This window comes from Genypterus blacodes, unplaced genomic scaffold (genome assembly GCF_046128005.1).
Source record: "Genypterus blacodes isolate CSIRO-AG114 ecotype Tasmania unplaced genomic scaffold, CSIRO-AGI_Gbla_v1 ptg000044l_1, whole genome shotgun sequence".
Taxonomy (NCBI): domain Eukaryota; kingdom Metazoa; phylum Chordata; class Actinopteri; order Ophidiiformes; family Ophidiidae; genus Genypterus; species Genypterus blacodes.
In genome coordinates this window covers 2835784-2858274 of record NW_027466857.1, presented here as the reverse complement: position 1 = coordinate 2858274, position 22491 = coordinate 2835784, and the positions used below count along the sequence as shown (strand labels likewise).

At 40.2% G+C, this 22491-nt stretch overlaps 2 protein-coding genes and 1 non-coding gene across 3 annotated transcripts; 2 read left to right on the top strand and 1 right to left on the bottom strand.

The window, feature by feature from the left end:
* The first annotated feature begins 3029 nt into the window (after positions 1-3029).
* Positions 3030-12074, top strand: fgf2 (fibroblast growth factor 2). Its single transcript, XM_076148979.1, has 3 exons — positions 3030-3585; positions 5603-5706; positions 8468-12074. Exons 1-3 carry the CDS (start codon positions 3411-3413, stop codon positions 8651-8653), a joined length of 465 nt encoding a protein of 154 aa, XP_076005094.1. The 5' UTR covers positions 3030-3410; the 3' UTR covers positions 8654-12074.
* Positions 10005-22392, bottom strand: nudt6 (nudix (nucleoside diphosphate linked moiety X)-type motif 6). Its single transcript, XM_076148978.1, has 5 exons — positions 22079-22392; positions 20585-20788; positions 14165-14220; positions 11344-11398; positions 10005-10997 (listed from the first exon to the last, which is right to left on the bottom strand). The coding sequence occupies exons 1-5, from the start codon at positions 22302-22304 to the stop codon at positions 10615-10617; spliced, it is 924 nt and encodes a 307-aa protein (XP_076005093.1). The 5' UTR covers positions 22305-22392; the 3' UTR covers positions 10005-10614.
* Positions 12910-13019, top strand: trnal-caa (transfer RNA leucine (anticodon CAA)). The gene is made up of 2 exons: positions 12910-12947; positions 12974-13019. It is a non-coding gene; the product is annotated as a tRNA-Leu (tRNA).
* Positions 22393-22491: the final 99 nt, after the last annotated feature.

Genomic DNA, 22491 nt, shown 5'->3' with positions numbered 1-22491 from the left:
CATGCTCAGTTCAGCCAGGGAAAACAAATCTAACCTACTCTTACCAAAACCGCAATTAAATTTCCGTGTAATGGAGCTCTGGAGAAACGGTGTCTCCCTGCCAGTGCGGTACGTTTTTAAGTTTCAGTGCACTCTATTTTGTGATGTTGCTTTGGCTTCATTATGTGCCTCTCACACCTTTCACGTTAGACACTGGACTCTACTTTTACCGTTCAGTCCAGAGAGTCAGAATGGGTGACAGAGAAGGAACACCTCTAGACTGAGTCAATGTTTTGGTCTGATTAATTCATTTCTTTTTCAATCTAATGACAGAAACATTTCTCCTACAGGTCTACAGAAATTTAACCCAGACAACAACGCTCCAAACCTGGCTCTCTTGTGTCGTCCTCATACTGATACAGAGAGCTTATTGTTTCTTCATTCATTGCCTGGTCTCAGTCTAAAAAAAGCTCAGCGATAGAAAGACATTATACCTTTTTTCTTATGGTCGAGTTGTAGCAAGTTTGACTCACACATCATTCGTCACTGGTGTGGCGGTGGGCGGAGGGGTGGGTATGACATAACAGACGTAGCAGTGAGGAGGAAACTGGCACGCCAACATAGGTGACACAACTTAGAGTTCAGGTTAAGTCCACCGCAAGACACTTTGTTTACAGATGGAAAAATGTTGATTAATGTTGTTAAATAAAAGATTATCCAGAGTTGTGTCATAACTTAAAGCTGTCAGCACAAATTATTAGTTTCTATAGGTATTTTAAATTGAATTTTTTGGGTTCAGGTGCTTATATCCACCCGTATATTATTGTAGAAAATAAAACATTTGGAAAAGCACAGGTACACGAACAGAACTCATGTTTAGCTGTCACTTTCTGCAAGGTTCAAATCCTGTAAAAGTCCAAGAATTAAGAAATGTTTTTCCATGCCTGGAAAAGGGTGAAAAATTCCAACCGCCTTGGAAAAGTCAAGAAATTTTAATCTTAAATAATTACCATAATTTTGACAAAGCAGGGTAGAATGTGAGAATTAGTTTCCCTGGAAATCCACCTTCATATCCTATGAGTAAACCAGCCAGTGGTAATTGCTATGACACATTCCTCTTCTCACACCAGTTTGCAGAGTTTGCTTGCATCAGCTAGACGACAGCGTACTGGCAGCGACTTGTCATCGTCACCATGCAGGCACATGTAGATTTAATCATGCCCGGTTATCTGCTGAAAAATATAGTGAAACGTTAAAGACATAGGACATTGTTGTTGTGAAAATTGCTTTACTTCTTAAACCACATTAAAGTACCGAAATACCATTTTTAAGTACAGTTTCTTAACTTGAATATCTCTATCTCTACTTTTTATGCATACTAATCCATCATAATATTCATAATTTATTATAAATTTGCATTAAAGTCACTTGGAAAAATGATATTATGCCATAACAGTATGATGGGTGGGACTGTGTCTGTTAAAGAACCCTTACTTACTTATTTTCTCATTTTTTGTTTGTAGCTAACTCTGAATGAGGAACAGCTTTGACTACATCAGTCACGCAAACTCTTCCTACATAAATAACAATTAAAATGTGGTATCTTTTTGGAGATAATTGGGTCAATCTGCTCCCAGGATGCATCTCTATGATGTCTCTGCTGTGGTCGGGATGGATGGTCCCTTCATAAATTTACTATCATGAAACCAGTTTCTCACAGCTGTACTCTGATCTCTCTGATCTTACTCACTGCATTGGTCTGGTTGAAAGTCAGATGTTTCATTGACCGGTTTCAGTCGGCCACCAAAATGACGTCAATCAAAGAGCGCAGCTGAATTTCAGTGCATCCAACACAAGTTTCAGATGTGGTCAATTTGAACCAAAAGCCCAGACCAGTGCCTATTTTAACAACTGGTGGCTTTGTTGTTGGTCCTAAAAACAAAAAGAACAAGTTCTGCTCTTTTCCATTACTGATCCTTGATTCACTTTCTCTTTAGGAAGCTGAGGGGCTCAAGGGGCTCAAGGGGCGGCAGTAGCTCAGTTCATAGGGACTCAGCTTGGGAACCGGAACCGGAGGGTAGTCCTGTATGGACCAAGAAAGTGGACTGGCAGCTGGAGAGTTGCCAGTTTGCCTCCAGGGCACTGCCAAGGTGCCCTTGAGGGAGGCACCGTACCCCTAACACTGCTCTACGGGCGCCGTATCATGGCTGCCCTGCGCTGACTTGACTCACACACATGCTTTTTACAGCATGTGTGTGTAAGAGGGGCACGCAAGACAAGTTTCAGATTTCCCTGTTTGTGATTTGACCCAATAAAGATTCTATTCTATTCTATTCTATTCTGAGAATATATAATAAATTCACTCACTCATTCATTCAAACATTACACATAAAACTTTATATATTGTATACAACCTGGGCTATCACTCTCACATCTGCGGACAATTAGGAGTCACCAAATGACCTGCATGTCTTTGGACTATGGGAGGAAGCCTGGTCTTGTACCCACACCCTTCTTGCTGTGCAGCACAAGTACTAACCCCTGCACCACCGTGCCACCCTCAATCTGACACATTAATAGTGAAAATGGAGCTATAAGATTTTCAAGCCAACATTGTACTCTGTCTGTCTGTAGAAGAGTTATTACACTTCTGCAACATATAATAATGCCATGCAAAGGTGTTATGTGTGCAAACATAACAAAGTGTTATAAAAATACAATGTTCGTTCCTTCTTCTCTGTAGCACTGTGGCTCATTAAAGGTGGCTGTGCAGGCTCTTCCAGTGTTTCTCTTCTCATGCTGTGAGCAGCAGTGAGTGAATGAATGAAACACTGGCTCTCTTCTCATGGCTGCTCTGCCCGAATTACTTTTAGCCTTCTGAAGGGTCTCAGTGACACAGGCCAAGCTGCTCCTTTGCCCTCCTCTCATTTCTCAACTGCTGCTGTTGGATAAATGAGTGTTAGTGGGCGTGTGTATGTGTGCGTGTATGTTTGGGTTCTTAGAGCGCATGCGGACTGAGGCCCAAAGGGGAAAGCCTTGCATAGATCTAAGCCAGCTGCCCAGCTTTAAACACTTCAGTGTGAGCAGAGTGGGAGAGAGGGGGATCCCGCATGCGTCCCCCCTACATGTGTGAGTACACCGACAGAGCAGCTACCAGCACTGCAACAGGGGATACGCTGCTACAAATGGTAGATTTAGATATTTGCCATTAGGTGGGAGCCAAACTCGGAGTCCTAAAAAGGTCCCTTGCCGTCCTGAAAAGGGGTCTTCAAGCAAACTGACCCCTGGGGTTAAGCAGAACCAGTCTCTGTGAAGCTCTGCGGAGGAGGGGAGGAGAGAACAGTTAGTGGGAGGTGGGAGGCCACGGTGGGGCTCCTGCACTGCTTAGGAAGGAGACGAAGCAGTAGCCAGGAAGCAGGAAAGAGGAGGAGATGGCCACGGGAGAAATCACAACACTTCCCGCTACACCTGAAGACGGCGGCGGCGGATTTCCTCCCGGGACCTTTAAAGACCCCAAAAGGCTGTACTGTAAAAACGGGGGCTTCTTCCTGAGGATTAAGTCTGATGGGGGAGTGGATGGAATCCGGGAGAAGAACGACCCCCACAGTAAGTACTTCCAGTCCTTTCTTCTCTCTCTCTGTATTACAGAGGGCACACAAAGATTCTCTATGCTGTTTTTTAAATATGCAACAGGGAAATACCAGTTAAAGTCAAAACCATGGAGCAACGAATTGAATTTTCCAGCTCACTGTGGTTTATTCTCCACTCCTCTCCACATTATGACCCTGGACCATGTGTGGAGGTCTGCCTATGGAAAGTAGAATCATTCCGTTTCAGTACATCCTAACTTCGCTCCATCAATGGGAGTTTTGATGGGATACGCATGTTTTTATGAAACGTAGATCACCGAGCTGAGTCACAGACGTTCACACTGCTTGCTGTGTGGAATTACGTCACACAAGACGGCACAACACACACTTCAACACCACAGAATCCCTCATTTCTCACATCCTTGTTTTTGATAGAGATTTGAGGTCAATAAATGTATAAGTACATTGAATAATATAAGCACAATCTATCATGGAATATAATAAGCAATTAATATAGTTAAAAATAGAAATGTTTTGGTTAGAGTTAGGGTTAGGAAATGTTTTTTAATGTTTCTCAAGCAAGCCAAACTGAATAACTGATGGATAAGTAATATATCTTATCTGTTGCTACATTGCTAGAAGATGTCACTGGTGTTTAATAAGCCTTAAAAACATAAATAGTCATGTATAAAAATAATCACTGATACTGGGCATCACTGATTATGTGTCTTATGTTGCATCAGTAACTGAGAGCGGACGTGAGTAGGGAGGGAGTCATGCAATGGACTTCTTTCCTTGGAAACACATTGAGGAGTATTGCCTCATCTAAGAATTTCCAGAATGCAGCATGATCTGGTACATACTGTATGTATGAACCAGCTCCCAAGAGAGAAATGAGTGTTTTGATTGATTTTTGTTATTATTGTCATTATTTTGCTCAGATGATGTGAGAAAGTTGGTCAATAAAAATATGGATGGACAGGATTCTTCAGCAATGTCCTGCTATTTTGACAGGTGGGAACATGGAACCAAATCAGAGCATAAATGAGTCATAAATAGGAATTCTAATCAGGACTAATCCTTTTGCTATTTGGCACAGTACTTTCATACACTGACCTGAACTCTGCTACCTCAATGGAGCTATTGTTAAAGCTACGACAGAACCTGCCAGCCTAATGCTGTAACAACATACCTGCCAGTGAAGAGATGGAAGTTTAAGTGAGAGAAAGTATCCTGTGAGGCTTTTGCTAGATGGGACTTTTTGATAACATAGGGATCAGTGTGTTTTCCCCACTGGCTCGCTGCTTTTACTGACAGTATTGCCCAACATTGCCCGAGGCTGTTGCTCTTACATCACCGGGCCAAGTCAAGTCAACTTTATTTCTATAGACCAATATCACATACAATGTCTCATAGGGCTTACCAGGCCCACAACATCAGGCACAAAAGAGAACACACAGAATTCTGCATGTTCTCAGGGAAGAACAGGAAGAAAGCTTAACTGCAGACAGATGCATGATCATCTGAGCTCTTAATGTGAATTAATTCTGCACAGATTCCCCAATCCACCTTTTGAGGCCTCTTTCCTTTTTCATGGTTGGGCTCAGTTGGCAAGCAGCTTTTGGAGATGATTTTGATACGTCTGTGAGGCCAACAGGTACCGCGAGATACTGTGTACCAATGGTGCCAACAAAGCAACTGCCACTGTAAGCTGAGGCGTAAAGAATCAGCAGATAGAAAGCAGATCTATCTGTGGAAAAAGAGCATCATACTCAAGTATCAACATTGGATATATATCTCATACTATCTGGATATATAACAGTAATGATTTATTAATGTTGAAATGTCACAGATAGCAGATCTCTCCTGTTTTGCATCTGGAGTCCAACGTGGACAACCGGAAAGATAATGATTTCTGTGGAATCTGCTGTTGTTTACGCTTGCTTTATCTGCTTGATTACACAACCCGCCATGTAAACTAGGATTTCCCTTTCAGATTGTTTGGCTGACCAACGTTTATCTTTCTTCTGCAGTAAAACTTCAACTCCAGGCAACCTCGGTGGGGGAGGTGGTCATCAAAGGGGTCTGTGCTAACCGATACCTGGCAATGAACCGAGATGGCCGATTGTTTGGAGCGGTAAGTTGACGCTTCACTTTTGAGTTATTAAATGCCAAGCTGTGAAATCATCAAACTGCATTGACTGAAACTGTTGAGGGGACCATTGTTTAACATCTATACTGAACACTGATCTGGTTAATGTGAAAGGACCCCAGCGCTGTGTCATGTGCTTCACTTAGGCTGCAGTGTTTTGGAAACCAAATATTTACAGTCACACCAACAAGAAATCCTCCCTCAGCGAAGGGAAATAATTAGCTCGTCTGTTTTTCTGGCCGGGCTTGTACGTTAAAGTCAGCGCTTAGATTTTGGGTATCCCCAAGACGTTAGATTGAGCCAGGTCAAAATGATGAATAATAATAATGGTATTATAGATGTGGGATAGGGAAAGATAGAGGTCACAGGTTCGTTCCCAAACTGTGGCTTATTTGTGAGTTTGACTGGGATTTATATAACCAAAACCCCAGTTTGTTTTAAATGCAAGTAATATATGTAAACTCGCTTTTTTTCCTTACACAAAAATGCAAGAACAACCTTGGAAAATGAGGGAACGGACATGAACTTTTCTATCAAAGATGGGCACAAGACATGACGTACTGTACCTCCAAAAGGGCCCTTGTCTTTCAGCTAAGAAACTTAACCAAAACTATGTTTAAATGAATTATGAAGATTCAGACTCATATTAAATCATTCATAAAAAGACTCATATTAAATCATTCATAAAATAAGACTATCATAAGATAATTCATCTTCACAGTTTACTGGTGTGGTACAACACAAGCAGAGAGATTTGTCAAATTTCCAAAACAAATCTGCTGCTTTGTTTAAGGAGGCAGATGGCAGAATATTATATATACAGTATAATACAACATTATTTGACATGTTTTTGAAAGGTTAAGATCAACAACAGCTTAAATCTGTGACTCATGTGTAACCAATGAAAAGGGCAAAAATATATCAACCATCACGTGAGAGGCACAAACTGGTGCCTTCTGTCAGTGATACCGATGGGAAATAAGTGATGTTGGAACTTCACGTATGAGCGGCGAAACAAAAACAAAATCTTCTTGTTTCTGCACTTCTCCTTTAATTTTGACCACATTTAAGTTTCTGTATAGATTTTCAAGGCGTCTCCCCTCAAAAACAAATTACTTAGACTATTTGTCTTTCTTTCCATTCTTCAGTGTCATCCTCCATACTAGCACTGTCTCCGCCAAGCTGCTTTGGGCAACCGTCATGATAGCCATGGCAGACAATCATGGCAACACTGGCACACTGGGGTCTAAATGTTGAAACACAAACAATATTAAGTTGTATGACTTCACATTTGATTTTGTAGCATGTAAGACTGGCATTGAAACAAGTATATCATTTGTGACTCTTGCGGCTAATGCACCACAGTGTCTGTCTGTCTGTAAACGTGATACTCAGAACTGCTGCAACAAGAGGAGCACATTGCTGCACTCATTGCTCTCCAGGTGTATCTGATACATGTAGACATAATGACAGCAGATGTGAGCCTTCTGGTGCCTAAGTAAGTCATTTGCAATAGAGGGCACTATGTTGTACCACTATACTGGACTCCAAAAGGTAGTGCATTTAGGTAGTATACCTTTGTATGTAGAAGCAACACATCTACACACACACACTTAGTTTACCTTCTGAAATACGGTTGCCACTAAATAAATTGCAGTATGTTAGATTAAGATCATTAAGATTTTCATTGATCAGATGTTTCACGAAAGAAAAAGAAAACTAGTGTATGCGTTGTTTTGTACAGTAAGACCTTGACATGTATGATATAGTACAGTATGTCATTGGCCTTGGACAGAACATGAATAAGAACCCAACGGCTTTCAGTGTTGTAGTGTAGTGTAGTGTTTAAGTCCCCAACAGTACAGTAAACCTGTGTGTTCAGTAGTTACTTTGATGTTAATTGTTGCTGTAGTGGAAGTGTAAGGAGTGTGACGACCTGTAGTTTGGTGGTTGTGGAGGCTCGTCCACAGTTCATGTCATCAACAGGCAGCATTTCCTCCTTAGTATGTGGACCGGAATTACTAAAACTATTGCAGCTTCAGACGTTTAGAAATTCATCCATCCAGAATATTTACTTGAATTTCTACTACTTCAACTGTTTAAGTAGTAGTAATGGTAGTAGATAAATATTTGTTTGCTATTGCTTTTGAAGCATGAAGTGACAATGTGTCCTTGTTGTAATTGCAATTTATTATATCGTTGTATTTAATACATTTAATTCAAAGTCCTATATTCATATCTCTTGGTGTGAGTTTATACAGAAATTCATTGTTTAAAAGAGCAACCATTTCAGTTTCAACAATTTCATAAACAAATAAATGTTTGCTGTATAAAAGGAACACACAATTGCAAAATATGTGCAACATTAAGTTTTTGACGACATACTAGTTGTGATTTGTAATAAAATACAAGGACAAGTTGTATAAAATTCTACATGTATTTTTTTAAATAGATGTAGAACATTAATGTTTCAATTTCCCTTTGTTGAAATACTGCACAGCCCTATAACTTATTCTTTACATTTGTACAGATTTGTTTCAGCTTGTGCATACATATATAGATTGTAGGTTAATGAGAAACTGTCTGTGTATTGAGTTGGCAGGATGTCCTTTACTGTCCTTACACTGTAAGCAGAAGGTCAATGTCCCCCTTTCAGTCTTCCCAAACCCCTGTTGAAGAAGAGATTAGCCGAAAGTATATCAAACTGAACATTCCACATATATATTTACTGTATCTTTCTCTACAGAGACGAGCAACAGACGAATGCTACTTCTTGGAGCGTCTCGAAAGCAACAACTACAACACCTACCGCTCCAGGAAGTACCCCAACATGTATGTGGCTCTGAAGAGGACTGGCCAGTACAAGTCCGGAAGCAAAACAGGACCAGGTCAGAAGGCCATTCTGTTTCTCCCAATGTCCTCTAAATGCTAATCTGGGAGAAAAGCAGCTGTTTAGCAGGAAGGAGGAAGAGGAGACTCGAGAAGATGTGATGGCAATGAAGACTAAGTGTTCCATCAACATTGCCCAAACTAGCTGTGATGCTTTCCACCTCTGTGTTTTACTTATGCGTTTTTTAAATCCTGAGAATGTTTGCTGAACATGCCTGCACTTATTCCAGCAGCATCCTGTTTCACTTTCAGATAGAAGCACACATTCATAACTGGCTGCTTCCCAGTAAAAGCAGACCTTTACTGCTCAACCAGCTGCTCCACTGGAGCATTTGGAGCCAGTCGCCTGGCTCAGCAGAGCCTTAGCTCTATGACAGTATATCACTGTTCATTGTCACATCATTCAGGTTTCCCTCTCTGAGCTTCAAACCAGCAACCTCATCTGGTTGCCGCATTTCATTAAAGGGTGTCTAGATGTAGATGCTCTCAGTCATAAGCCAAGTTTCAAGAAAGCAAGTGATCACACAATATCTGAGGTGATACAAGAGATAATAAATTCATCTGAGATTTGGACACTTATATTACAAAAGCTAGTTTGAAAATCCCAAACTTAAACCTAATATTCATTTGCACTATCAAATATTTTAACACTTCATAGCTTAGATCAGCTTCCTGAGCGTCTCCTCTTTAAGATGAACTCAGATCGTCCATTATGAAAAGTGTCCAAATATTGCGTTGCACTGCTAGCTTAAATATTGTAAGATTACCAAAACTGAACTGACAAAAAAAAGCTGATTTTGACTCTGTTTGCTAGCTCACAGGCCAATTTAACAAGGCAACCAATAGACATTTTTCTTCTGTCAGTGTCATGTGATACTGCCACTGTACTGGTTTTGTGTAGTTTAAGGACAGTAATAACGATAATACTACTTTGTGCTTTCCAAGAGGAATGAGTGTGTGTTCACTCCACCGATTAATTTAACCATGGCACAACAACAAATGTTAGCAACAGTGTTATCGTCAAACAATTAACAAACTGCTGAACTATTACAGTGAGAGCTAGCGTGAGAAATAAGCTAACACTAGCCTGTGTGGTGTGGTGCAAGAATTAAGTATCACACATCTCATTGGGTGACTTGGAAAATGTCTAATTAAAGCTGCAAACATTAGCCATTAACCTTAGCTATGCTTCCAAGGTTGGCTTATGGTTACTGAGGTTGTAGCTTCTGGTTAGCTAGCTAACTAATTGTCTGAACTCAGCTTCCATTTGTCCCCATTCTAAAAAAAACAGTGATACACAGGTAACAGAGGATGGAAGGAGGATTCGTTTTTATATCAAACATCACTAGCTGTGTTTAGAGTGTTGCTGCAGCATTCTCTTTTTTCAACAACACAGATGTGATTGGTCAGTTGCTGTTAGGTGACACAGAAATAAGATACTTCTTTCATTGTTAATAATGAATATGGCTGTATAGTGGCGATATAACTCCACTCTAACCATAACCCTTAGGGGTTTTCGTCACTTCAAGTCTGCTGGACTGCCTGCCTTGTTGTAGAATAAAGGGTGGGGGGAAAAGGTGGTGTGTCGCTGCACTAGCACCTCCTAGTGGGGAAAACCTCATGAATAGAATAATAAAGAAAACAAAAGAGAAATTAAAGCAGCTGCTCATAACTGGTGTTGCCCAAGAGGTACTGACTTCCAAAATGGCCACCAAAGAGTGGCCCAACACTTACTGTGGACATAAAATGGTTGGCAGGTGGTCTGGCAGGTACCATAGTGGCTGTTCTTCACAAACCATAGAGTGAATGTGCTTGTTGTTCACAGTGTTTGTGAAAACTATTGCATCACATCTCAAGTAACAGTTATTGTGTAAATAAATTCAGTCATAAATAAACTTCAAGTATTAGTAGTAATACTAATAATGGCACCGTTCGTGTGTCAAGGTAGTAAAGCTTGATATGTTAACCCTGTCAGCCCAGGTGCAAACTACACACGCGGGTTTGCTAGGATGTTACTGTCGGAGGAAGCTGCCTGTAGTACAGCTGGTAAAACATCCCTGAGTATACAGCAGGAAGCTCCTCCATGGCGAGGTCGATTTTGTTGAATCCCTTCTCAAGGCCGAACAGCAGAAGATTGGCTATGCGAGAGGTGATAGGTGTGGTGTCGTTGGTCTTGGCGAGCTCGGCCAAGTCCAGCCATTCGCAGCGCAGACACTCCTGAGTGCAGAAGTTGATATCGTAGGTGAGCGGACTCAGTCGACAGATGATGTACATGTCCGACATGCCAAAGGCGCCGGGGTGGTTGTGCTGTTGCCGGATGCTGAGCAGGGATCGGAACTCCGAACGAACGCCGGTTTCCTCGTAGACTTCACGAACTGCAGTGGCACCTGGGAAAAATGTATTCAATATATAAATGGACGGGCTTTGTTTTTGTTCTCCTGTAAGACTGTTTCATAGATCTGGGGGGAAAAGGGAGAATACATATATATTTTTTATAAATACAAACATTTGACGCTGCTCTTTGGGTTGGGTCACATATATTATATTGAAGCTGCTTTGAAAATGTTTAAAGGTGAATATGAAGAGACAGCTGGTCGATCTATATTTCTTTGCGTATATCATGTGCCTTTGTTTTGTACAATCCACATGAATGTATTTCTTTAAACTTTAAGTCAACATATTACTAAAATGGAAGGGTTTAGCTGTATGTACTGTATTAGTTTTCTGACTCACCAATGTTTTCTCCTGGATCAGACAAACCACCAGGAAACTTCCAAGCATTCTTTGTCTGAAATGGAAGAAAAGAGTTGAAATGGAACTTTTAATTGTGATAGATGGCACTGCTGTAAATGTATCTTAGAGAAAATCATTATGTAGACTGCAAATTATTATTTTTCGTAGGGTTGTATTGAATCATAAAATGTGCCAATGGCTTGAGTTAACTTCACTTTTTTTTCACGCAGTGTAAATTCATTTGTTGCTTTAATGTTTTTAATAAAAACAGAGGCAATATCTCACATGAAGACAGTACTACATTAAATTATTAGTCTTCTTTTGTGTGTTATGCAAGTGAGGGGAGTTGGAGAGCTCGGATGTGAGCATACTTACAGACTGTTGGATGTGTTTTATAAAGTGCTTGAGTCTAGAGACAGAAGTTTGGTGTGGTGAAGTGTGCATCTTCCACAACTGTTTCACCACTTTTCCTTGATATTTAATGACAGTATGCTGCTGGTTAAATTATGTTGTTGTTTATATATATTTTTGTAGGTACCTTTACAATTTTGTATACGATGCTTTGTTATTTCAGAAATGACATTTACAGTTAAGATTTTCCTCATTTTGCAAATCCTCTTTATGAAGAAAATGGCATTTATTTCTGTGTATTGTGTACAAAAGGCTACATGTTTGGAGTGATTTGCAAATGTGCTAGTAGGATGAAATAAAGAGACTTTACGTAACTATAATCTGTGTGGTTTCTATGATAAAAAAACATCCCAGCCCCCAAAGGAGTCGTACAGTTAAGTGTGTGAATGATAATCCCAAAGCGCTGCTGGATTATGTTACATTACCAAACTGTTCTCTCTCTCTGAATCCTCCCCAAACTGTTGTGACATTGTCCTTGGATGGCTATTAGAGGAAACCATCTCTTTCGGGCTGATGTGAAGGCGATAATGCCCTGGTTTCAGGAAGTTTGTAACCCTGTGTGAGCTCTGTGCTGGTTTAGCCTGCCAGATTCTTTACTGCCAAGGGCCTGACTGTTATTAAGCCCGTTTCCAGTAAACAGCCAGATGAGGCGGAGAAGGAGGACAGAGAGGCAGAAAGATAAAGCACTCTTCACACTCCCCCTCACCAGGATACTAATTATTTCCCTCTGCTTCTGGACAAAAGCCATCAAGACGCAAAATATACTCTCTTAAGTCTCTGCTTTCCTTGGACGGGTCAATGTCCTACTCAGACCTGCTTTACTGTAATGGGAGATACATTTTTTTAGATGGGGATTGTGTCTGACATGTCTTTCTGTTAGCAGGACATCTCAAAAAGTAACGAACACGTTAAATTCTGTAGGTAAATGTGGTTTGGAGGCAGATCTGGCCCAGGGTTTTTTTCCCCACTCTCCCAACATTGCATTGGTCGCAGGTCTAAATGCATTTGTATCCTCAGAAGGACTATCAATAGAGGTAATTCTATTCTATCTAGCGAAAATCCACATTCAATCTAGATCTCAATCAATGGCATCACTAAACGTTCACAAATAAGTCAAATGTTTGTAGACAAATAAGTCTGCAAACATTTCAAGCTGTCAGGGTGGCCGAGCGGTCTAAGGCGCCAGACTCAAGGTGTTTGCCTTCCTGAGCAAAGGGACTTCTGGTCTCCAATTGGAGGCGTGGGTTCAAATCCCACTCCTGACAAGTCTTTTGGCAATTTCCCTCAGGATACATAAAGTTTTATCTTATCTTAAACATGCAATGTGTGGCTAAAATGATGCTGGATCAGCAGAACAAAACGTTTGACATATGCTGAGTGCATTTAATCTATCAGATAAACCTGTGCAATCTGATAAAGGGCCTTTCAGTTGCTGCCCTCTTCGTGTTTAGTGACATTTTTATCATTGAAACATAGAATTAGTCTCACTTTTGAAGCATCATTGCACAACCACTTTGCAAGTCCATGTGTTATTTCTTTCAGAGAGTGGCTCTCATTTTGGCCATTTGCAACCAGAACCGTGTCAAAGTTTCTCTCAAGAGGCCCGTTGTAAGTCAATCTCCTACCGACTTTAGTGCTACAGGAGGCCTCTGTGCTCTACACAGCACACATAAGGTTGTGTGAGTGCATTCAGCCCATGTAAACACCGGCCTTAGTGTGTTGGCTTGCAGTCAACTAATGTTGTGTGGAGCCACCCTGAGAGAGAAGTAGGTTTAGAAGTCCAAAATGATTTGATGCCCTGTATGATCGATGTTTAGAGTCCAAAATGAAAGTTTTGGAGGATCTTCCATGAGTCAGTAATCTACAGAGACGGAGTGACGCTTTCAAGAGCCAAAACCTGCTTTTAAAGAAATGCTATCCTACACTAAGATTAAGGGATCACGCAGACGCATAAGCTCAGAATCTGAGAACAGGAAATGAAAAATTTAAACATCACCACAGAGAGTTAATGCCCATCCTAATAAAAAACAACAACAATTTCATATACTGAATAAACACATTTCCAAGTTCCTCCCAGATCCCTAAGGAAATGTTTTTTTTTTTACAACTTATTTCTGCTAAACAACACAACTTCTACATGGATTTATGGAGAATAAAGCATAAAATGATAATTATAGTTTCATCAACTTTTTCTTAAAAAAACTCTCCAACATCCTGAGGAAAAGTAGCAAATCTTGACTGACTTCTTCTTGATTTACACTCTATTCACATGAGCAAAGCATAGAGACAAAGTGTGTTTCATTTATGCAGCTTAAGTTCAATGAATACAAACACTTATACACAGGAAGAGGTGTAAATATTAGGGAAATTTTATTTATGGGAGCACCATATTTGATGGATGAAATAATACCTTGTTTCTGTCTTGAACGGCGAGAACTTTTCCATTGGACTCATCAACAACTGCACCTAGAGAAACCCACAATGGACAATGATTTAAATACTGGGTTAGTACTTGTGTCTCCAGTTCCAGTATCCTGTGTGTACAGCACTGCAAACCACACAGGGTCAAATACGGGGCTCGACTGATTGGTTCTGAGCCCATTTGTAATCATTGGCATTATTTATTTTTCAACATAATATAAGCTTCTATAAGCTTACCAAATCTAATAAAGGGACTTTCAGTTGCTGCCCCTTTCGTGCAAAAAAAAACAGAATTCGTCTCACTTTTGTGGCATCATTGCACAACCACTTAAATTATTTATTTTTCAACATAATCTCATTCCCAAAAACGTTCATTCAATGTTGGATTTCGTCCCAGTTTCATTGAGGTCTTCTTCTTAACTGTGCAAAAGTAAAACTCCTCATCAGCTGATATGATATTGATCTCCGAGTCTAAATAGGTTCCGACTTCAGCCGTTTTCAAGAGGTTTGGTGCTGAATATGTTCATAACCACGATTGGGGTTACCAGCATATACGTTCTTAAAACCACTGCATCACAGTCTTAAGCATTTGGGTTGAATATTAAAAAGCACAATCATTTGACCAGTCTAAACAGAGCAGGGGGTGAGTCAGCTGTGCTCGTTTTATAGCTGTAACAGTTTGGTGTGTTTAACATTCTTCTCTTGTGTTTGAGCAGTTTTCCTTTTTCGGCGCGCTGTGACTAAGAAAGGCAGCTATTTGCTCTTGCTGACAGCTCAGGAGGAGAGGAAGGAACTGGGGCACTTTCTTTTCCGACGCTGCGTCTGACCGGCCCCAGCCTCCTTAAATGAATGTCACAGATGTGTAAAGAGGGATGGGTCGTCTTAAAGGCCCCAACTTGGATTTCCAAGTGGAAATTGATGTCATTCCCGATCAGCGTGCCATATGGCGCTTCGCAGGAGGAGGCCTGGTTACTGCAAAGAGGAGGCTATCATTAGTTGCCTTGAGTCTTGGGAATGAAGTGCTCAAAAAGAGGAGGATAGAAAAAAAGGAATAAGAATTATGAGACAAAAAAAATCCCACAAGTCATCATCACAGTGGGTTTGTAGTACAAGAGTGTTAATCACTGTAGGTTACAGATCCTTCTGAGCCACAAACACGAACATGTTCCATGTTCCCCCTTAAATTTTACCACGCTATTTTTTTCAATGGCTTACTGGCTTTAGATGATTATACGTTCACAGTAATATTTTGCGATATCTAGTGTCTGGCTACTATGGCTACATTTACATGACTGGTCTTGCATACCAAACTCCACTTTGGTTTTTGCCTGAATCTGTTTTTTGACATCTTTTTTAAGTGGCTTATATTGGATTTGTTTGTACTCAAACACAGGCTTCAATTCTAGATGGATGCATTTAACATAACTGAGACAGTACTATGGTAGCAAAAGTGGAATTGTTAAGAAACATTAGCAATACTTAGCCAGTACCTACTCGAGAAAGCAAAGCTAACACAAATATTTTTTTTAATTGAGATGTATTTTTATTGGAGAAACTGACACAAATATTGAAAAAACACCTCACAATAATAACAAAATAAATTAAAATCTCCTGTTGATTAAGATCAGCACCAAGATGTAAGGGTTCTTGCTTGGCTGCGGTAACTAATTATTAGATTCATTTTCAAATATACAATATATGCGGCCAAATTCTGTGAATATTAATTTCCATGTCCCTTTTTGTTGTTAAAATCACAATGTATATCTGATATGTGCTACATGTGAGGATAGAAAGCATTAGCTCACCTGACTCATGCCTGGAGGTGTAAATGTAGCCTGAGATTCTGATGCTGTTTTGTCAACTTTTTGTTGCTTTTAATGATATTTCAGGGTAATTGAAACCATTAGTATTGGAAATATAAATTACTTTCCCATCTGTATTAAACTGAACCCTGAAATCTCAGCAGCTAGAGAACCAATTACTGGATCAACTCAGTGGTTCCCAAAGTGCGGGATGCGGGATCAGAAGAGGAGAGATATGAATAAGTACGGCCTCAGGCAAATAAATGAGGCAATATTCTTCGTCTCCTGCAGAAGAATGAGCGTCCAAATAACATTATTCCTCCATGTACTGTATTTGTATCCTGTGTTATCAGGTTTGTCTGTCTGTTTTTACCGCAACTCTTCGGCCTGGTTGTTGTTTTTTATCGGCAGGGCCGTACGGGGGGGCGCGAAAATATTCCGATCTATAACAGGGGGGCCCTACGGAAAAAGTTTGGGAACAGCTGGACTTACTAGATGACCTGATAGTCTGACTGGAAACCAAGGTCACTCGTACATTTACTGATATGCGACTGAGCCGACCTCTCTGTGTCTCTGTTTTTTTGTTTTCCGATATGAGACAATGCAACTCTGGTAAGAAGTGTGGAATCTGCTGACCTAATCACACAGAAAGATGCTCTGGACATGTTCTGACATGCTTCCAGTGCCTCTACTCTATGGGAGACATGAACAGCAGTCTGCCCTCTGGTGGAAAAATGGAAGCCTAGCACGGCATATTTAAGCTTCAGCTTTGAGTGTGTTGTTGCTCCTCTGTACATTTACATTTCACAATGAAGGTATTCCAATGCTGGCAAACCAACAAATGACCTTCTAACGTTTAGAAATAAGATATATGGAAGGATGTTAAACCATGTTAACATTTGTCACCTCTAGTGCTGATGTGGTAAACACCAAATGGTATAGTGGTAGATACTACTTCACTGCATTTGAGTGCTTTTAAGATAAAATGACCAAATGTATAAACAGAGCTGCTACTGATGCGGCTTTTGTTCTTTTAAGCAAAGAAATACACCAAATAGCTTGTTTGCAAATTCAAGGTTGTAACATTAGTGTTTCCCAATTTCCAATTCACTTCAATTGTAGGATTATAGCTATGAATTTGAACAGCAACATGTTGGGGTGGCCACTCTCTGCATGCAGGGGAGGAATCATTTAAAGTGAGAGACTCAGTGCTGGACAGCACCAAACAACAACAACGACACCAACTCATCAACTTTTCTGCATCTATGTCAGGCACTGGACCAACAGCCACGGACTGACTGACCTGCTGCGGTTGAGACAATTCTTTAAGTTTCATAGTGACAAAAATTTGCAGTAACATTGTGAAGAAAGGCTCAATTTACACTCACATTGACAATAACACCTGCACTGAACTTTTTGTGTGAAAAATATTTCTTTGACTGGGCAAGTCAGAACCATTACATAAAGTGTGAAAGTTAAAAGACATTAACTGCACATTTTCAATAAAAGAAACTGCTATTCTTAATTTGTCCACTAGGGTCACAGTGTTTTAGTAAGAGTAGCAGCCATGGCACAACACTGATGGCAGATGGCTCTCAACATTAAGATAACACAGTATATAACGTTTTATATATAGTTATATTCTTTATAAAAGAAATGTCGTTTGTTGCATTTATGAAATTATAGAAAAAACAGAAAGAAAACTGTTGACACACAAGTCCAAACGGAAAAGCCGTGGTCGGGGATCAAACCCACAAACTTCTCGCTGTGAGGCAAAAGTATTAACCGCTAAGCCGCCATGGATGCATTACCACACCGCAGAATTAATGTGGTGAATCTGTTGAGGGTCTTTGTATTAAGAGGCTCAAACTTTCTAAGCAATTTCCTGTTTGTTTTTTAAGTCCGAAAATAGATTCTCTGATATTTTAGTAAATGATTCTTTCATATTCACAATACTCCATCTGTGAACGGCTTTCTGCGCATTAAGATCTCCTTGAAAGATCGTAAGTTGTTTTATATATAGTGTGTTGTTATGATTGTTTATTGTTGAAGGTGCACTTATTATTCTTAAGACATTTCAGGTTGTTCATAATATGTTTTGTAAAAATAAAGTTATATTTTCAATATGTATTTGAACTTCTTTGCACTAAAATAAAGGGAAAACGCAGAGTTGTCCATTTACATCCCACCATACGCTATTATGCTATGATTTTACAGGTCTGGCCCACTTGAGTTTAAATTGAGATGAATGTGGCCCCTGAACTAGATGATCTGATGGTCTGACAGGAAACCATGAGGTCAATCACATGTTGACATTATTATGCAGTGACTGATAACACTCGCTGGCAGGTTCAGACCCAATATTACACAGAAAGATGCTCTGGACATGTTCTGACATGCTCCAAGTGCCTCCACTCTATGGGAGACATGAACAGCAGTCTGCCCTCTGGTGGACAAATGGAAGACTAGCACGGCATATCTAGGCTTCAGCTTTGAGTGTGTTGTTGCTCCTCTGCACATTTACATTTCACAAGAACGGAATTCCAATCCAACGCTGGAAAACCAACAAATGGCCTTTTCAGCTTTAAAAATAAGATTTATGGAAGGAAGTAAAACCATGTAAACTTGAGTCATGTCTAGTGCTGATGAGGTAAACACCAAATGGTAATGTGGTAGATACTACTTCAGTGTGTTTGAGTGCTTTTAAGACAAAATGACCAAATATATAAACAGAGCTGCTAGTTATGCTGCTTTTGTTCTTTAAATATACAAAATAGCTTGTTTGCAAATTGGTATTAGTATTGGTATATCCCAATTTCAATGCACTTGAATTACAGCATTATAGCCATGAATTTGTTTAGCAACATGTTGGGGCGGCGGCATCTTTGTCTAACAACGAGGTGTGCAATTCTTTAAAGGGAGAGGCAACATAACAACTTTTCTGCATTTATGTCAGACACTGGACCTTCAGCCACAGACTGACTGACATACTGAGACGATTTTAAAAGTTTCATAGTGACAAAAACTTAAAAAAAAACAGTAACTTTGTGATTTACACACAAATTGACATGAAGTACAACAACACTGAACTCAACTGAACTTCTTGTGATAAAAATATGTTTTTGACCGGGCAAGTTTGAACTTAGAGCAGACTAAAGTCAATGTGATGTTGGGCTTAAATTCCATGTTTATAACTGAATGACAATACATGATCCATTACATACAGTGGAGTCCAAAAGTCTGAGACCACAAGTGAAAAGGCTTCTATTTTGCATTGTTTTCTGAATGAATACAAATTGGAGGAAAGTCAATGACAGCCAGCACTCCTGACTCGTCCTGTGTCTTCAAATAGTTCTCTCAAGGGTGTGAGCTGTGTATTGGGTCAATATCCTGCTGCACTATGATGATTGATTTGATGTGGTAACAATCTCCTTCCTGTTTTTCTCCTGATATAAACTCTGCTATTAATGCCACAGATCTCAAATTTGTCTCATCAGTAAATAGGACTTTTCCCCCAAGCATTTGGCCTTGTTTTCCTTTCTGTGAAGTAGTTTAGTTTCATTAAGTTTGCTAGTCCTTTCAGATCACTACCATGCAGCCCCCTTTTCCCAGTTCTTTTGCTGACAAGTCTCTCGTTCTTTATTCAGCCCATTCTGTACTTGTGATGAGGTTGCTGCTCCTTGTATTGGTCTTCTGATGGTGTGGTTACATTACATTACATTACGATCATTTGGCAGACGCTTTTATCCAAAGAGACTTACATTACATTATATTACCACCCTTCGCAGAGGGGGGAGCTAATGTGGGTCTGACTGATCATGCTTTATATTCAACTGATCCAGTTTCAGCAAAGCTGAATCTTAATCTAATCCTCTTCATTTCGCGTGTCATAACTTTCCATTGTTTTGTTTGGGCTCAGACATTTGGACACCAGTGTACATCCTGGTCAGTAGGTAAAATTAAAAAATAATAAAAATGGTTTAAATTGCAATTCTATTCTTTTGAATCGATTTTTGAATCGTTTTTTTTATTTCTCATTTCATTACAGCACTGCTGAAGCTTCTGCCAAGTCTCCTCCAGCCTCTGTAGTTATCATATTAGGAATAGTTTCAAAAAACTGAACCCGTGATTTATATTAAGAAATAAATGCAGCCTGTCTGTTCAGCCTGACGCCAGTGTGAATCACTGCTGTGTGTAAATGTGTGAGTCCAAAGAGCCTGTGGCCAGTGCATTCAATCCATCAGAAGTAAGATAAGTAAGACAGAGCTCCAACTATCACTGACTAATGCTCTTACTGTGAAGGGCCCGAGGATGACTAACTAATCAATGGGCTTAAGGTTAAGGGCCTGAGAAATAGTAGCAATATACATTGAAGCTATGCCAATGTTCTGCAGGATCACATCAATCCTCTTCATTGAAACCCCCTCAAATAATGAAAATAATGATAAGTTAATCAAGGGCTACTTTCTTTTGAAAATAGCTGTGCTACTATCCAGCTACTGAGAAAAAGTAGCAGTAACTAAGTAATTTCCAACACCGGACATCAACCTCAAGCAACCCTGCAAACAAAGATGAGACACATATACATCAGAGGTGTGTGTGTGTACCTGCCACTCCAATCTGGTGAGTTGCAAACCCCGGCATCCTGCTTTGCCCTTTCCCCAACCACAGCGCTAACATGGAGTGGTCATGTTTGGCGTGGTGGAAGGTGAAGCCATGAGCGGAGGCAGCAGCGGCACATCGACTCAGTGAGATGGGAACCTGGAGCCACACAGCGACTTTCCCCTCTTCGCTCCACTGGACCACAGAATCTGGGGAGTGAAACACAACTGTGGTGGGTCTTAAGTCTACATGGTATGATTTTCAAACCACGTTTTTGCTTATGTAGGGATGCTGGTTGGACCTAATAATAAAGCAATCCTTTATTCTACAGTACACTGTCATTATGCCTTTGAGCAAGGCATTGAAAGCCTTTCCGGAGGTGTTGAAAATAATATCTGCTAGTTAGTTATGATAAATAAAGAAATAGAGCTGTTTCTGTAAGTCCCACTCTGTCCTTTAATGTAAATTGGTGCTACCTTGTGCCATCTGATCATAAACTGTAACAAATAATAGTTACTTTGCATAGTCATACTTTGCAGAGTGAAGCACTACAGGTCATTTAAGACCATGTTTGCATTTGAGTGTATTCCAGGATATATAACATTATCTGCAACTGTGTGTCCTATTTAGTCCAAAATGAATCCTCCTCTAATGGCACAGAGAAAGAAGCACCCTTGATCATTCCTGCAACAACGCTATTGTTTAAAGTAAACAGTCATCACTGATAAGGACTTCACCTCTGAAGGCCCAAAGCCTTTGGGTGACGGCAGACATTAGTATAAACAAGATGAATGGAGTGAAGCTTTCTGTGCATTCATAATGTAGCATATAAGTGTTAAGGCAAAGGCTTACAAATACTTCAGAACCCTGTAAGGAGAAGTCTATCGTCTTTGGGTATTGGATAACAAAGACTGCATGGTTATCACTGACTTGAACATAATCTAATATAACATCTCAGAGTGTTCAGATGTTATTATTACTGTGAAGTGGAGGCTTTTAAACTTGGGTAGGTGCTGCAAGACAGGAAGCCAGTCTTGGTCAATCATTATGGTAATTGTACATATTTCTCTATAGCACCCAAAGCCTGCATGCATGTGTGATGAACCGGCCTGTGTAATAGTCACATGTAAAGCTGATGATGTATGCACTCATGAGAAGTCATAACTGTTACTATTAATTGATTGTTGTGGTCTGTGTCTGTGTGATGTCTCATCTCTTATCTCGCTGACTTTGGTCTCACTGTTAGCTATTTATATTGTTATCTTTGCTATTGTGCTCACTCACTGTGAATAATCCATATCACTGTAACCCTGTAACCCTTGACTCTGTTGAGAGTTCATCTGGCATATTAATATATTTTCTTACGGTTTTTTATCATCTGTCCAACTTTGGCTGACTATGGTTCTTGCAGTTTCACAGTTGATTAATGAGTATTGTCCTTGACAAATCAAAACATTACTTATATTTGTTTATATTCGAGCGATCTTTGCAATTCTAACCTTTGAGTATGCCGCTGAACGAACTCTCACTGATGTCCGCCGGTAAGTCGCTGTCCGCCAGGTCCACTGTCACTCCGCCGAACCGGTCCACTCTCCCGGTGAGCACTCGGGTCCCTTCGACTCGGTGCAGCTGGGAACGACATACGGCGCACGAGAAGGCGCGTGTGGGACGGAAACTGTTTCTCACGAAGCGCAAAAAGTTAAAACCAAATGAAGCGGCAGCCATTTTAACACAATATTCCCTCTATAGAGTAAACTTGATGTAGACGTTTGTTCAAATTCTGACCGACACAGGAAGGCAGTCACTGTGTTGCGTAAAACACGGCAAAGGCAGTTGCGTAAATACCGTAATGCTGCTAATTGTCACGTGTGCGCCTGAACGATACTTCCGCCTCCGGATTGGCTATTTTCGT

What these genes read in the sequence shown, in the direction of transcription:
- fgf2 (XM_076148979.1), top strand. Translation starts at nt 3,411, where the DNA reads ATGGCCACGGGAGAAATCACAACACTTCCCGCTACACCTGAAGACGGC. An exon ending in GGAGAAGAACGACCCCCACA is followed by an intron (nt 3,586 to 5,602) that starts GTAAGTACTTCC and finishes TTTCTTCTGCAG; the next exon opens with TAAAACTTCAACTCCAGGCA. An exon ending in ATGGCCGATTGTTTGGAGCG is followed by an intron (nt 5,707 to 8,467) that starts GTAAGTTGACGC and finishes CTTTCTCTACAG; the next exon opens with AGACGAGCAACAGACGAATG.
- nudt6 (XM_076148978.1), bottom strand. Translation starts at nt 22,304, where the DNA reads ATGGCTGCCGCTTCATTTGGTTTTAACTTTTTGCGCTTCGTGAGAAAC. An exon ending in TCACCAGATTGGAGTGGCAG is followed by an intron (nt 14,221 to 20,584) that starts GTACACACACAC and finishes GGGTTTCTCTAG; the next exon opens with GTGCAGTTGTTGATGAGTCC. An exon ending in CCGTTCAAGACAGAAACAAG is followed by an intron (nt 11,399 to 14,164) that starts GTATTATTTCAT and finishes CTTCCATTTCAG; the next exon opens with ACAAAGAATGCTTGGAAGTT.